The sequence below is a fragment of the Erythranthe guttata genome, chromosome 5 (assembly GCF_056151865.1).
Source record: "Erythranthe guttata isolate IM_541 chromosome 5, IM_541, whole genome shotgun sequence".
In the NCBI taxonomy this organism is placed as follows: domain Eukaryota; kingdom Viridiplantae; phylum Streptophyta; class Magnoliopsida; order Lamiales; family Phrymaceae; genus Erythranthe; species Erythranthe guttata.
In genome coordinates, this window is record NC_142537.1 from 3900587 (window position 1) to 3916816 (window position 16230).

Here is a 16230-nt window from a genome sequence, read left to right on the forward strand (position 1 = left end):
ACAAAAAGCACACAATCTAGTTTTATAGTGCATTAATACATTTAGTGTGTTGTAACAAATTCAATTGTATATGTTGCAAATCCGCATTGGCGCTGCTCTTTGATTTGATTATTGTGGAAGCAACCCACTTTTTAATATTATTTGCAAAATTGTAATTATTTTGCGCGGGATGACAAAGGGTGAAGAATTTACTCAACTCAACTCAACTCAACGCATCTAATATTACTATGAATTCACGCTATTTACCATGCCAACAAATGGTTCATGAAAATCATGCCTAGTTAACTTGCACACATAACACACAAATGGAAGCTATAAAATTCCCCTTAAAATGCATGTTTTCGTGACTTTAGTGAAAGCTCAGGTTGTACTGTCGAATATTCTGCATACATTAAAGTCAATCACCATTGTACGAGCATATTGTAGGACTAAATAACAGCATAGATTGCATTTTCGAAATTTCACATAAAAAAGACATTTTTACCCCTTTAGAAAACATATGCATGAATGTGCAAAGCTTTCCAGCCATAAAGTAGCAAAAAATGGCATCAAATTCAAATTCAGGATAAACGTGAGGAAAAAATCATCTGTTCATCGTTCAAATCGATGTATAGTTCAAGGGAAAAAAAACATTATTTCCCCCCGCCCCTTCCCCCCCCCAAAAAAAAACCCTCGTATCACTCATAGACGTTTTATTCCTCAAAAACAAAAGGTCAACATATTACACATCTTATATCCTTGTACCAAAAAGTAAGCCAACAATTACATATAAAAAGGAACACTTACCTAAAAGAAGTTATAGCCTTCAAAAAATTATATCACAGATCTTCTTCCTTGGCACAAGTAATTTTTAGCGTAGCTCCCGATCTATGTTGCTTTTTCACCAAAACAAAACTCCATTTCAAGAACTAATGATGTACTAATTGTTCTGATTGCTCGCCTGCTGTTCCATTTATATTACGTTTAACCCGTCTATAGAACAGCACATAAGCTGCAGATGTCTTGATTTCCGACTCACTCACAGGCGAAACATGAGAATCGTCAAAATGATACCATTTATTGTCATCAATTAACTGCAAGAAAAATGTTTAACAAATTTCAGTTAAACCATAGTTTCTCAATTTATAATCACAAACGGGAAAAAATAGTAAATCGAGTACCTTGCAGTAAGCCGAATAGTGGCCACCACCAAGGCCACCATAGTGATTACTGATGGCATAAAGCTCGTACACATGTGACCCTTCGGATGCGTCCTTACTCTTCACATATTTGCTTATATCGAGATTTTCGACGGGAAAATCTACATATGTGTCCAGTTTGTTTTTCAGCCATCTGCTGTAGGAGAATCTTTTCAAGTGGAAGACGAGTACATCTGGCAGCCTCCACAGATCCAATTTTTTACTCGCCTGCCTATGTTCCTTGCACCGAGGGCAATACCTGTAATTAAACGTTTAAGAATGTAATAATAGAAGTTAAGAAAATTCAACATGCCAATATATATAGTTAGTCAACCATACATACCACATGTCATCGGGTCCTAGAGGCTCCTCTTTGAGAAATGCATCCAAGCACGAAAACAGAGAGATTGACTCTTGTTTGGTCTTTTTCGAAAGAAATCCAGATCTTTTAACCTCGGGGAGATCCTTTAAATAGCTAGAATCGTATAATTCATGCTCTTGTTCAGTCCATTCCATCATGAATTTTAATAATCGACCAGGTCTTATGGGCGAGTCCTTGTCTATAGGCCTGCAGGCATAACCCTTGTCATCAGTGATACAGAGCCGAAAAGACAAGTCCCTGCTCGACATTCCTGCTGCTTCTGTTTCCTCTTCTGATTGGACTGTAGTTCCCAATTGGGTGCTGTCGATGTTCATTTGATCTTCTGTTGAAGTCATAGGTGAGTCGGTTTCTGTGCTGCTGTCAATTGTTTTCGAAGTGGAAAACACTTTCCTTCTTAGAGGAGCAAGCACTTTGCTGACAGCAAGATCGATATCAGCTCCAGATTGTGGATCTTCCATGACAGTCACTAAAGGCGTCAAGAAAAGCTTCCTCTCACTGAAGAAAATAAATGTGCATTATGTGTAAATATATATAGATATACACACACATGAGTAGGTTATGATCAAGTAAAACTCCGTGGGAATACATTCAATAATTCTAACAAGTCATCAGCAATTTGTTCTATTCTTGTTAAGAGTATTGTAAATTAATGGCTAGAGCCACTGACATAGTATTGCCGTGGCTTTTCCTTCCAAATAATCAAGAATAATGGCTTTGCCCTCCGAAGCACTTGATTTTAGTAAAATTCGATGATTTTTTTTTTTTTTAATTCTTACATTAACAGCTTATGTCCTCTAAAGCAATTGACAATCGGAAGTTTAGTATAAAAGAAACAAACAGGTCCATATGATTGCAAGATAGCTGAAGTTTTTTTCCAATTTTGACAAATAAATTCTGTAAGCTGCCATTGAAAAAAAGGGAAAACTCACGTGTCCAGGTACCGATGGCATATCTCTATTCTCGTTAATACTGTGTCCCTCTTGGGGAGTCTGTAGGCAACTATGCATTCATCATCTTTAATTGTAGCCAGAGGCTCTGATGGATTTTCCAGGTACTGATATATCCGATGCTCGTAGACCTATAAATTTAAAGGCAGCTTCATATGAACTGTGGTACCAAAAGATAAATGCAAAACTCCTAGCATTCTACCATCAATAGGGCATATTAAATTAGCGAACTATATCTACCTCGGCAAGGAGCAAGTATTCATCATTACTTAAGCAGCACGCATTAGCCAAAGCCTGGTTAAGATCTTTGCAGCATCCTTGCTTTAGAACAGTAACTGTGAATGGCATAGGAAGGCTACTTCCATCACCATAAAACACTGTTACTGTCATTGATCGAGTAGCTGTTGAAGGAAGAGGCAACGACAGGTACATGAACGGATCAAATGTTATAGATATCTTGTCGCAAACTGGGCAAACCAGAGTCGATTTGTATTGACCCTGTCAAATATTAATCATTAGATAAACGACACAGAAATATATACTAAGAGAAAATTAGTACTGCTCAGAAGTATATGAAACGACCCTTTTTTTTCCGGAAAAAACTATTACCTGAAAACAATTAATTAAGATCAATAAAATGTGCATATAGGTGCTAAATAAAAGAAGACTTTGTAATATAGTAGCAATTACTGTTGCAGAAGTCAAGAGTTAAAATATAGCTTCAAAGAAAGAAATATAGAGTATTGATTAGAAACTCTTATACCCCGATAATTTAAGATATGTTTTTTCTCAAAATTTCTTGTTCTGTGGCAAACATGATTATCTAATTTAATATTTTTGTCATTATCTCTGAATCCTTGGTGTTCTAAAAATTAATTAGAACTTAGAAGTGGTTTCCAGATTAAAATGCATTCCCCCTATTCAAGAAGTCATAAATACCTCCATATACTTTTACAATATTTCTTCGGTTCTGATTTTGTTTAATCCATCAAGGGCAATATATACGGGCATAAAAAAAAAAAAAAAAAAAAAAAAAAAAAAAAAAAAAATTCAATGGCAATATATTCAGAATATACATTGTCTTGGTGTGAAAACCATTCATAGTAGTTAGTGGAAATTTAATATTAAGATAGGAATTAACTATTTTTTTCTCTTTTTAGTTCCAGAGTTCCAGCATAATAAATACATGTTCTCGCGACCAATTATCAAACCATACCAAGTTTCTGAAATCACCATTCCCCTTTGAGTCCATATGGTCCTGAAGATGTCATGAAACTATCTGGTATTTATCGAATATCAAATCCATACATTTGCTTAAACTTTCCACTATCATTTCTAGTCAAAGGCTGGGAGGAAATCAATCTCCTTTGGCCACAAAAACGGAAGGAGTGTTTTACTGTCTAACATGTCTTCGTTTGGCATTTTTAATTCTAAGAGATCATATACATTTTTTCAATATGACGTCTTTCCATATTAAACAATTCACATTTTCTCATGTATGAATGCTATTATATTTGTTGCATTTTAAAAAAAGTTATTATCAGAACAAAAAATATCAAGCAACAGTCAGTGTGAAAATAGTCCATCATAAGAGGGATAAATGGAAAATGCAGCCACATGATTCAAAAACGAAATCTATCTAGGACCTAGTTACTCACCTGGCAAATATCTATAATTATGGAATCATTTCGCGCCTTGTGATATCTCCAAAACCCATCTGCAACTTCCTCATCAGGCTGACCATCAGAATCATTTATCTCCATATATGGTTTCTGCTTAACGCGATTCAAATCTTCATGCAGCCCATCAAGTAAAAAGGCAAGGAGCTCCTAATGAAAAATTATATATCATTCTTTTAGAAAGATTGATAATTTTGAGAGACCCAGCAGGTCAACAAAGAAGGTCATTTGTTAAAACCAGTATATCATGGTGAAAAGCTGTATAAAAATAATTTTTTTAAGAATTTCCAAAAGGATTCAATGTTACATTCTTAGAACTACAAATCAGAACAACCATGAAGAGCCACAGTATATCAAGAGGCACCCAAAACTTATTACTCATGTTTGCGTCATGGATTTAAGTTACTGTCTTTATCACAATATCAAATTTTCTCAAGTATCCTATAACCGAATAAAAAATTGTATGTTTCTGGTAGCTAATTGTGCAATATAAAAATGAAATGTCGATAAATTATTAAAAAAACATGAGCGAGAAAAAGTATTATCCCACTACAGACATCACATAAATATCTTCCTTCCAAATTCGAACCAAAACTAACCTGTGAATCGTGCTGGTTATACCCACTGAACTGGGGAGCAAAACGAGCAAGTTTCCCCTTAAATGCACGAGGTGCCACTGAAGTTCGACCAGATGACCAAAGTTTCCTCAGTAACTCACCAAATGAAAGCGCAAGCTCACCCTGCAAGGTGAAATTAGTCATTACGATCCGCTCGTTGCAATATACCAAGTAAAGAAATCTTGCAACGAAGATACGGCAGAGCAGTTACATGCATTCCTAAAGAATTCTGTGTGTTGATTTCATCACTGTAGTCTTGCAAGAAGTAGTGCGCAAGGTGAGGCGTATGAACTAAACACTGAAGAGCACTGTTCATGAAGCAAGTGTTACCCAGATTTTGTAATCCTGCCAGACCTCTCCTATCTCCTCCTGTTACAGGCTTCATACCATCATACCCGTCCTCCATATCCGCATATGTGGAAGTTAAAGAACTTTCCTGGTATAGGTTGGAGCTATTACTAGTTGAATAACCATTGGACATATTTGGGCCACCAGCAATTGAAAAGGTCGATCTTGAAGGCTCAATTGGAACCAATTGTAAGCCATTTCCAGTATAATCCTTGCCAAATCCATCAGTTGACACCTCAACGAGAATCTACAGAAAGAGAAAGAGGGCCTCCAGAAATCAGAAAACATGTAACGAAACTACGACAGAACAAATAAATGTAAAGATTCCCACATAAAAATCTTGTCATGCAGCAATGCAATTTTGAGCAGTGATCACACAGCTCGATAAATCCACGAAGTATTGATCTTTGGTGTTTCGATTGTAAGCTAAACTAATTAACAGAACTTATAAAGAGGAAAAGTCAATTGAATGAATTTAGACAGCAAGCCTGAAAAACTGTTCTCCAACAAATCGAAGTAAATCCACTGAAATGCAATTTATAGGATACATGCCTAAGCCTTCTCGCACTTGTATTTCTGAACAACGATAGATTCAAGAAGGAAATTTTGAAGTAAAATCTAAACCTCTGATTGGGTTTTTTCTCTTAGACTTATCTACTAAGATTGATGCTAACAATGTAGAAGAAATAATAAGACAATTCTCAGCATATCAACTGCACTGGGCTTCTACTATGTTTTGCTTGTCACACTCATTCAAGCAATTATCATATTTTTTCATCTAATATATAAAGAAAAAAATCTTTCAAGATGTGCAATGCACAATTAGACTAATACATTTCGAATAGCCCACACTTTTAGCAGGTAGTAGACAGCCGTATAGAACTATTGCAAAGAGCAGAAATCGTTATCTCTCTCATAGTATTAGCAAGTATCATAAGCTTACATCTTGATCCATCTGCAAATTAGACTCCTCTAGGGTTTGACTCGAAGAATTTAATATTGTATGCTTCTGCTTATTGAAGTAGTCCCATATGCGTGTCTGTATAAATTTGGAAAGACAAACGAAGTCGTTATATTTGAACATATCGGCAGAGGCAATAATGAAATAATTACTCTATGAGCAAACCTTTTCCGGATCTAGACCTTTGAGTTGACAAATCTTTTCGTAGAGGTCATGTAAAGAAGCCTGAACACAAAATCAGGGTGAATGTGTTAGGAAAATATTTCGAAACTAGATATGAAGAAATATGGATTATTTCTCTTTGCACAATAAATCAACCATATTTCTGCATATATGATCAAAAAATATAATGGTGTCAGGACTAATGGGATGTCATCAGAGAATACATTCGCAATACAAATTATCAGAAGTATCAAAATGATGGGGGGAGAGACCTTTTTACTTAGTCTTATAATTACTTCACTCTGGTCTCCAGAGTCAATTAACCTGAGAGACAGAGGGAAGACCTCCACAATGAATTGCTTCTGTTGATCCCCAACAGAAATCATCTTTCGAGGCAATGCCGGCCCTCCTTTATACCTGAGGACAAAAGACATACATCATTCAACAATTAGAGCATGTCAAGGCAGTACAGACATACAATTCTATACATCACAGACTCGTAAATAGAATTTAAGCCTTTTTCAGTGAAAGCAGCATCCAATAGAAACATGTTTATTTTCCCTCAAAAGAATGACATGCAATAGGTTGGCATCTGCAAATGTTTTTTCTGCGTTATTTTCTTCAATGATAAGGATAAATGAGAAGTGTACTAGATTTCAAAACAACTGATGACTATGGGCCTCTTAACCATTGAAACGCCTCTCTAGATATGTCAGTGGTACTCTGTTGAAGAATGGAAGTGAGAGGAGATTGCAGTCAGAACAAATACCACTTCAAGAGCTTATCCCAAACTTCTTGTGGAACTAATGCATAATCTTTCTCTTCTTCCAAAGTTCTTAGAACCTGCAGATCATCTTCATTATCCATTCCGTTTGCAACTATATCATTGTTATCAATAGGTCCAGGTCTATCTTCTATAACAGATGGCATCGTAAATTGAGATTCAATAGAATGGCCATCAAATGGATAATCACCCTCTATCTTCCCAGTATATCTTTGCCAGGTTATGAACCACCTGAAAAAAGTAGCATAGTAACATAAATATGCAGCTGCAAGTATGCTATAAAAAAGTACTGGAAGTTGGGCAGCAATGCAACACCTTCAATCTGAAAATAGTTACTAAATTAGAAAATTAGGGTCACAGAAGCCTTACTCGACATGATAATGAACTAAAGTAACCATTTATACAGTTTTAAGAAAACATGATAAGTTTTTATGTCCAAAAATCCTTGGTCACTCTTCAAATTTCACACCAAGAAATCATTCAAGAATTTAAAATTAGCATGTCTGAGATTCTCATTAGATCTTACATCCCGATTTAACCTTCAACTGATGATTGATACGGATATCATGAGAACTATGTGGCAATTCAATCTAAAAGACTACTCGTTATGTAGCTGGGAAAGATCAAGGAAAGTAAAATACAGCACTTTCCCAGTATAGACTCTCTTCCCTTACTAAAATTTACATCCCCTCCCTACCCTCCTGACCCTTGAATTCCGCAATAGGGATATAATACTGTTTTTTTCTAATCCAGAGGAAGTGTAAGGCCTTTCTGTACCCTCACGAAAACAAACAAAATGTTAGACTCGACAATACTCAGTGAACTGACCTGTTTCTTGTCACAAATATAAATATAATTTGTAGCTTGCAGTTAACATTGCAAGAAATAAGAATCAACGCTATTTCCAATCGTAACCATGTTACTTCCAAATCCCAATCGCCGACTAAATTTAAACCATATGCTAGCATTGGAAGAAAAAAGGTGTAATCATAAATCCAATAGATCTGTTACATGAAATGGACTTATATTGCACATTTAAGATGCAATCCTTAAAGAAAAATTAACCGGAAAATTCTACCCAGGCGCTCATATATTCAAAAGATGCATAAAACTCGGAGTTAATAATCTATTTCAAAACTCAAGCATAACTCAGGAAGCAGATGGAATACCCTTCTCAATAGAACTATGGTTGAAACATAGAAATACCCCACCAAATGAGCACACAGATTACACTATTCCTCCATCTTTTAACAATCTAAATAAGATCTATCAAGATAAGATACAAAATAGAGGTCGAATCGACTACTTAATCAACTATCAGAAGCAATTTTGAAAAAAAAAAAAAAAAAAAAAAAACCTGCTCGAGATGACGTAATACAAATTTCCCTCGCGCAAATTAGCCTCAGCTTTGGCGGTCAACTCCTGAACAATCCTCTTCTCTTCCTCCGGCTTGCATGGCAATTCTATCGATCCGTTCTCCATCATATAACAATACCCCGACGAATCTGGAATCGTCATGGTTTATCCCTGAAAACTCAATCCTAGGCAACAAATACAATCCTCAGTACAGCGAATCCAAACATCCGTTTGAATTTCAGAATAAGATCAAAAAGAAGAAGAAAACAAAAAAAAAAATTGAAGGGGAAAATTGAAGACATTAATTAAACTCACCAACGATCAGTGAATGTGATGAATCAGAAAAAGTGCATCAACACAATCTATGTATGTGTACGTGAGGAGTGAGATGGGGAACCCTAGATTGCAGGAAGAATGTTGAATTTGATGTTTCGGTGGTAGAGGGAGAAAATCTAGTGAGAGAAAATTCGAGAAAGCACAGAGAAATGTATTGTTTGTTTTTCCACGATTTTTAATTTTTCAACCATTTGTTTACAGTTGGCTATTAGCGTCTCTTGAGTTGGGAAGGCAATCGGTACGGGTTTGGTGAGACCCGGAAATCATCTTGGTCGGAAACGGGTCGGAATAAAGACCCGGAATACATTTTTGTTTTTCTGAAGTGAAAATTTAATTTCAATTCTGTTAAAAAAATCCATACTAGAACGAAAATACTTATTAAAAATTGACAAATTTTGTTTCGAAATTGTTGGAATTCTAAAATTTCATTTTTTTTTCAGCAACATGTATGAAATGCATGCTAATATAGTAATATTGGTATCACAAGTGTAATTTTGGGAAAATAATTGAAATTTTCAAACATTAAATCGGGTCAAAAATTGATAATTAATATTTATTCCAATTATGTTCCAAAAAAATATTGGAAAAAAAAATCGTAAATCGCAACTTTCGGAATTTTGAATGAAAAATATTGTTCAAAACTGAATTTTTTTGGAATTCGGAATATCTGTTGCAACTTTCACCCTTGCCCATTTCATTTCATGAATTTCATTACTCATAAACTACGTTTAAATGCTCATGCCTTCAAAACTTTATTTATTGTAGAAATTAAATATAATTAATCACATTTATATTATTCACTTACATGAAATGCATACATTTGTAGAATATATATTCTATTTGAAACTTGAAATGTTTTGTTAATAAAATATTATCAAAGTAAATAAATATTAAATTTATTCTGTGTCTAAAAGTTTAACGATCTGACGGGTCTGGCTTGGGTTTGCATACATGCAAACTCGTCCCAAAAACGACTCATTGTCATCTATAAATTGTTGGAGCCACCAACTTTTCATATTTTGTAAAACACCATATTAACCGTTAAAAAGATAGCAATAATTAGTAATTAATATTAAATATAATCAAAACATTTTTGATGAATTGTAATTACTATTATTATAATATAAAAATATGTATGTAGTAGTAGTATTTCTCACAATTGTTTATTAAGATATGAATGTCTTTTGGTATTAGATGTTAAAAATGTTAGAAAATTTAAAGTAAATGTTACATATTCCATGTATGAAGAAGTTAAGTGTATTTAACCCTTTTAATTATAGAAACTTCATACAATGTTTCAAAGAATTTGTAAAGTCGAAATCTGCGTCACAAACACCGAACGATCTATAATATTCCGAAAACGTATAATTAAACTAACGAACTAATTATATACTAATAAGTTCGATTTTTAGCAATGTTTCTTATAATATTTTTTAATGAATTTATAGTTAAAAGAACACTAAACAATATTTAAGAATTACAAGGGATTTATATGTAATTATGTAGGTGTAATTGTCCCTTAAATATATGAAACTCTATATACAAGTCATGCTCACCACAAAGTAAGGGAAGTTGTTCAAAGCAACTGGATACCTTTTCCAAGGCCAACAAGTTAAGTTCCATCAGCAAACATACCAAGAATAAATAAGATTCAAAAGTAAACTACAAGTAATGAATACTCTTTTCAACAGATGCTACTTTTTTCGTTAGAGTTCCATACAAATCGGCAATACAGATTCCGAAAGCAAACAAAAAATCGCAATCGCTAACTGAAAGCAATACAGGTAAATTCTATACTGAAGAATCTAATTACAAAACTACCCCTAGTGATACTAATCGCAATCGCCAACTCACACTAATACACTATAAACCTGTATTTACACTAATGTTACATATGTGCATCGAGCACAGAAAAGACATATCACGACGCATTTTGCAGCAAATTTAGCAATAAAAAAGAAAAGGAGAAAAAAGAAAAAGAAAAGGGGTATTAAATATGAAGAGATTTATCGAGCCTCGTCCGAGCTGGCAGAGGCTTCGCTCCCAATTATAGAAGTCCCGCCATTCTGTATCTCTTCTTCACTGGACATACTATCTTCTTCGCTGGAAGTAGAAAAGGAGTCACTTTCATCATCACTAACAACATCAGCCCTACGTCTCCGTTTTCTGATAATACCTTTGCCTTGTAAAGCAAGTCGCCTGCCCTTTCTGGCTTTTCGTTTTCCTTTAGGGAAGTCGTTTTCCGGGTGTGACTCGAAACTCTTGCCCCCAGAATCCTTTGCATTTTTCACTCTGTTGTTATCTTCGTTGTCGTTATCCTCTGAATCTATACTTACGGAATCACCATCAAGTTTGCGCCGCTTTCTACTTGCACTTGTCTGGAACATAATTATTATTCAGACATAAACATTCAGTTCATGTGGGGCACATTACCACATCAATTTTAAAAAGCTCGTAATCAGAATCTGAAAATGCTAAAAAAATAAATATAATAACAGTTCACACAAACTCCGAGTTCAGACCCGATTGATTTTAAAATACTCACGAGAGGGGAATATTGAATACAGAAAGGTTGCACGAAAATACCTTGGGACCACGATCAACTAAACGAGCCCATTCACTTCGGTTCCTCAGGCAATCGAGTACAGCCTGGGAGTGGCTTGAATATGCATAACGCTCTCCATTATGCTTCCTTAGATGAGGCCAATGCTAGGGGAAAAAAATACTTTTAAGTCATTTAAGAAGGAAAGGGCAATCAAATAAATAAAAATCACTGAAAAAAATCATGCAACATTAACAAAACAACTTGTACAGTAGCATACCGGCACAACTGCATTACAGAGTTCTTCATAAGTCATACGTTTTCCTTCACTCATAATCTCAGCAATCAAACCTACAAAACATAACATCTCCAACAGTGAGGGCAGAACCATGTGCAAGTAATCTGTATTACATGCGCAATTAAGAGAATCTTTTCTGTCTGAAAGAGTACAAACCAGGTAGAGTGCGTTTTGTTAGACGACCAGCCATCCTTGGATCATCATCAGAAATATTCCTTGAGGAGGGGCGGCTAGATAACAAACTATGTCCATTGGCTTCACTGGGTGATGATGAGGAGCTGACATTTGTTTTCTTCACAGAACGCACACTTTTAACCACACCATCTGCCTCCTTTCTTGAAAGCAAATCTACCCTGTGACTAGAATCTCGCCTCCTGTTATCTGGTGAAGAAGGCTTTCTCTCCATTATTGTAGCTTCATTGACAACATCCAGAGAACCATGAGAAGCTTCTCCTAATAAATCCTTGCTTCTCCTCTTAGAAGCCTAATCAATTTGTTATAATCAGACTCACCGCCTCAATTAAGTAATAAATGGTAAGAAAAAGCTAATTGAGCAGGTAAAACTAAAATAGGCATACCACGTTATGGTCTTTTCCTCCACAACTAGATGTTCGCTTCATTAACGTGCTTGTTGCACTTGGACCATTTAACTGAGGTAAACTGCCAGCATGGCGCATGCGTGGCACCCTAGGAACTCTTGGAGAACTATTGAGTTCTTGATGTAAAAGTAAAGCAAGCTGCAAGTGGAATAGCGTATAGAGATAAATTTATTATAACTAAAACATGGAACGAAAAGTTTCGCGTTATTGATTTTTACCTCTTCATCACTCAAGATTGCAGGGGCATTTGAAGATGTTGGAGCATTCATCGATGCCACATTTCCTGACTTTTCACCTTTTCCAGGTGCAGCTTTGTTCTGGACACTTGAAGCACTTTCTATTCGTGGTGGACTAGCACATTCACCAGAAACACAATTAGACTCCACATTTGACACCAATTGTATTTTGGAATCCTTTGAATCGGATGATGGTCTTTTAGAATCTGATGTATGTGACAGTTTAGTTGACTCTGATATTTTTGACAGAATGTTCTGCTTTGGATGTTCTTTGACAAATTTCTTCGGCCTCCCACATTTTTCTTCACGCTCAACCATGTCAACTGAAGCATTTTCTTCCATAGTTCCCACACTGCTTTCAGACAATTCCTTCTGTCTACTGTTAATAGAAGGATTCGGGGCAGTTGCATCCACCCGTTTGTCGGACGATTTGGACATAATGCTGCCTGAAGTTGAAGCAGTTTTTACCACAGAAACCACTGCTTTACGCTGATAAGAAGCTGTTGAATGACTTCTTGGTGTGCCATTAGATTTAGGCGATTCATCAGCCACTTGTGAACTATGTTTAAGTCCTGAAGACCTTCTCCTTGCTCCCATGGAACCTTCTGAACCAGAAGGTTCTCGCTTCGATTGAGAGGGATTATCAGGTGGTTCATCAAATTTATCTGTTCTAGAACTAGCAACAGTTAGCCTCCTGCTAGCATCAACCCCCTTTTGATCACTTGCTTCTGAACTCGGAACTGATGTCTCGATTACTTTACCTTCTTCAGCGTAAATATTAACAGACAATTCGGGATACTGTGTATTGGCTTTCATGGTGTCTGGTTTCCCATCATTCAGAGATAAAGACTCAATATGGTGATGTCCATTATCATGAGCATTAGTCTCGCTTTTGAATTTCTTATTAGGCCTTGAGTTGTCCTCGTCAATGTCCGAACTTTGGCCCGGTCGACTTTCTTTAGCATCTGGACTAGCAATTCTCAAATCCACAACTGTGTGTTCCTTATTATGTGAGCCAATTTCTGCACTTCTAGTATCTCGTCCAACATCCTGACAGGTCTGAAGAGTATCCCCAAGAACCTATATAAACAAATAAAATTTTCAATTTATAAGGTAAAAACAGAAATGCTATATATATTATAGGTGGAGAACGGTGTTTTAGCAAGTGTTTTTTTAACTTTCTACTCCAATCATACCATCTATATTATTCCATTCATTATATTTAATTACTTCTCATTTTTTCTATTACTATAGGTACTTGTAGATTATACAATCTGCCGAAGAATTAATTAGAAATAGAAATCAGAAACTTATACTGCCAAATTGCCAATATCAATAAACAATATGCAAATCATTAATTTATAAATTAAATAACAGAAATCAAATATAATAAGCATATCTTGAGAACAAACAAATATGTGGAAGTTGGAAGTTCATTTCTTTTACAACCCAAAATTATTTTTTAAAGTCGGAAGTTTCATTTAGCTGGTGTGAACAGTAGCTAGTATATATATAGCAGCTCGACCTTTGACTTTAGCAGACCACCTTAAATTTAGCCTTTCTGTTGGAGTTGGATTTTTTGTCCACAAATGGTATAATCATGTTCTCAAAAGTGGGATGGTTGGAGATGCTCTAATAGATTGATGAAAAGAAGATATGGCACTCGGTTGGATAAAAATATCTTTACCCTTATGCCCCCCACTGTCAATTGCTTACCTTTTCAGAAGTGTCATATTAGGAATCCTAGATACAAACTGTAACAAGAGTAAGCAACATCAACTATTGCTTAATCAGCTGTCTGATAAAGATACTAGAGAATAATACAATAAGTGAAAAGATATGAATTGGCAATGAACTCCAATAACCTACATCACAAACAATTTCCTAGGCTATCCTCATCTACGATTGTGGTGACTTCAAAGTCACAATAACAAAAGTAGGCTGAGACACCACTACAAGCAAGTCCAGAAAATCTATAGTGATTAGCAAAATAAAGTCCTCGAACAGCCAACACCACAGCTTCAATTCGCAAATGCAGACATAATGAAATCACAAACAAAATTTGCCAGAGGCATCTCTGTTTTGTATGAAGTGACATTAAAATGAATTTCATATCATGCAAATGACATTATTCAAAATAAATTAAGTCACTGACATATCTACACGTACCTCTTCTTTTACAAGATTCCTCCCGATACCATTGAGTTCGGTTAATGCTTCCATGCCATTACTGGTTTTAGCAAAATTCTCAGATCCCATATGACCTTGATCTCCTCCATTCCCTACCCTTGACACTTCACTACTTAATACATCATTTCTGCCACGTTCAGTGGAAGCTGAGTTGGTAGCACATTCACCGAGTCCATACGATGGTTGATCGCGCATAACATCTTTGCCGGACTCGGCATATTCCAAATGTTTCGCATCACTAGAGAATGTCGAAGCTGGTTGTTTCAACGGAACATAAACAATATTTATTGGCCAGCATATATTGACGAATGCAATCAAGTTGAAAGTAATGCAATAATAATAATAATCATAAACAAAGCAACCATTCACCTGCTTTAGAAGAATGAGCAGTCACCTTTTTACGGCCACCCTCTTCCTCAATAGTCTTCATTTTTTTCTTTTTCTTTTGATCCTTGGATATTCCAAGATCATCTTTCCTCCGCTTTCCAGAGTGTAGCACAATTGTAACCGAACCAATTTCCTTCTTTACGCCATCCACAGGGCCCACAAAACCCGTATTTTCACCACATAATTTATTCTTCCGTCTCGTAGACACTAAATCATTGCACACACCATCTTCAACAGCACTTTTAACACCAACAGAATCCACTAGAGGAGTACGCAGGGTATTCCCGTTGTCCTTCAACAAAGAGAATAACGCCCCAGCACAATTATCAGCTTGATTGGCATTTTCTTCCATCTCCTTATCTTGGTTTTCATCATCACCTACACGACTCAGACACGGAAAATCACTATACTTCAATTTGAACTTTTTAGGAACATAACTGCTGCCTTTCCACAAACCGGAACCGAAAACCGACGACGTTCCGCTACCGGAGAACAAACCAGAGTCGCCACCAGGCACCCCTTGCACGTGAACCCTCTCCTCCTTTGGAATATCAGTCCACAGCCTAAACGGCCTGCGCGACGAAACACTCGCCGGATTAGGAGTATCCATTCTGAGGGTTTTGGTGGGAAGCTCAACTAGAAACTCAGCCACCTCTGTCTCCTCGCTGTCATTCCTGGCGCTGCCGCCCCCTCCACCACCACCGCCGCCGCTGGTTTTGTTCTTGCATTTATCGCAAGAAAAGGACTTCTCACTCTTGACGTAACGCGAGCAGCGCGTGTGCACCCACACACCGCACTCGTCGCAATCCACCATCTCCTCGCCGTCATCGAAATTAACACCGCAGACGCAGTCCACCGTCCATGACCCGTCAACCCAGTCGTCGTGGCGGGGTTCCGACACCGGAAGCCGATGCGACCGGCTTTTCATTGCTGCCTAAAACCCCCACACCTAATTACGAATTCCCAATCAAACCCTAATTCTCACGTATATAACCTTTTTTTTTAATAATCCGGTGAGTTTCTTCCATGGGCTTCCGTTAATAGCACAAATTAAACCCAGAATCGTTATGCCGAGAGAGAAAACGTACCTCTGGAAGCGATGATTGAAGCAGAAAAGTGGTTGAATTTGCTGATTCAGTGTTTTCGCTTTGAGCGAACGAGAGCGGAACCCAGAGCGTAGTAAAATTGGGTTTGAGGAATTGAAGTCACGTCCGTGACGTGCCGACCC

At 36.5% G+C, this 16230-nt stretch overlaps 2 protein-coding genes across 2 annotated transcripts; both read right to left on the reverse strand.

Annotated features, from left to right (window-relative positions):
• Positions 1-675: 675 nt before the first annotated feature.
• LOC105960039 (ubiquitin carboxyl-terminal hydrolase 9) lies at positions 676-9097 on the reverse strand. Its single transcript, XM_012984210.2, has 14 exons — positions 8730-9097; positions 8416-8599; positions 7044-7289; positions 6547-6691; positions 6278-6337; positions 6095-6190; positions 5015-5398; positions 4786-4926; positions 4166-4336; positions 2748-3005; positions 2490-2638; positions 1522-2055; positions 1161-1437; positions 676-1073 (listed from the first exon to the last, which is right to left on the reverse strand). The coding sequence occupies exons 2-14, from the start codon at positions 8574-8576 to the stop codon at positions 909-911; spliced, it is 2787 nt and encodes a 928-aa protein (XP_012839664.2). The 5' UTR covers positions 8577-8599; positions 8730-9097; the 3' UTR covers positions 676-908.
• Positions 9098-10408: 1311 nt separating this feature from the next.
• LOC105960040 (RING/FYVE/PHD zinc finger superfamily protein) lies at positions 10409-16230 on the reverse strand. Its single transcript, XM_088818647.1, has 9 exons — positions 16091-16230; positions 14985-15951; positions 14595-14869; positions 12408-13505; positions 12169-12327; positions 11747-12074; positions 11573-11643; positions 11337-11459; positions 10409-11128 (listed from the first exon to the last, which is right to left on the reverse strand). Exons 2-9 carry the CDS (start codon positions 15928-15930, stop codon positions 10757-10759), a joined length of 3372 nt encoding a protein of 1123 aa, XP_088674773.1. The 5' UTR covers positions 15931-15951; positions 16091-16230; the 3' UTR covers positions 10409-10756.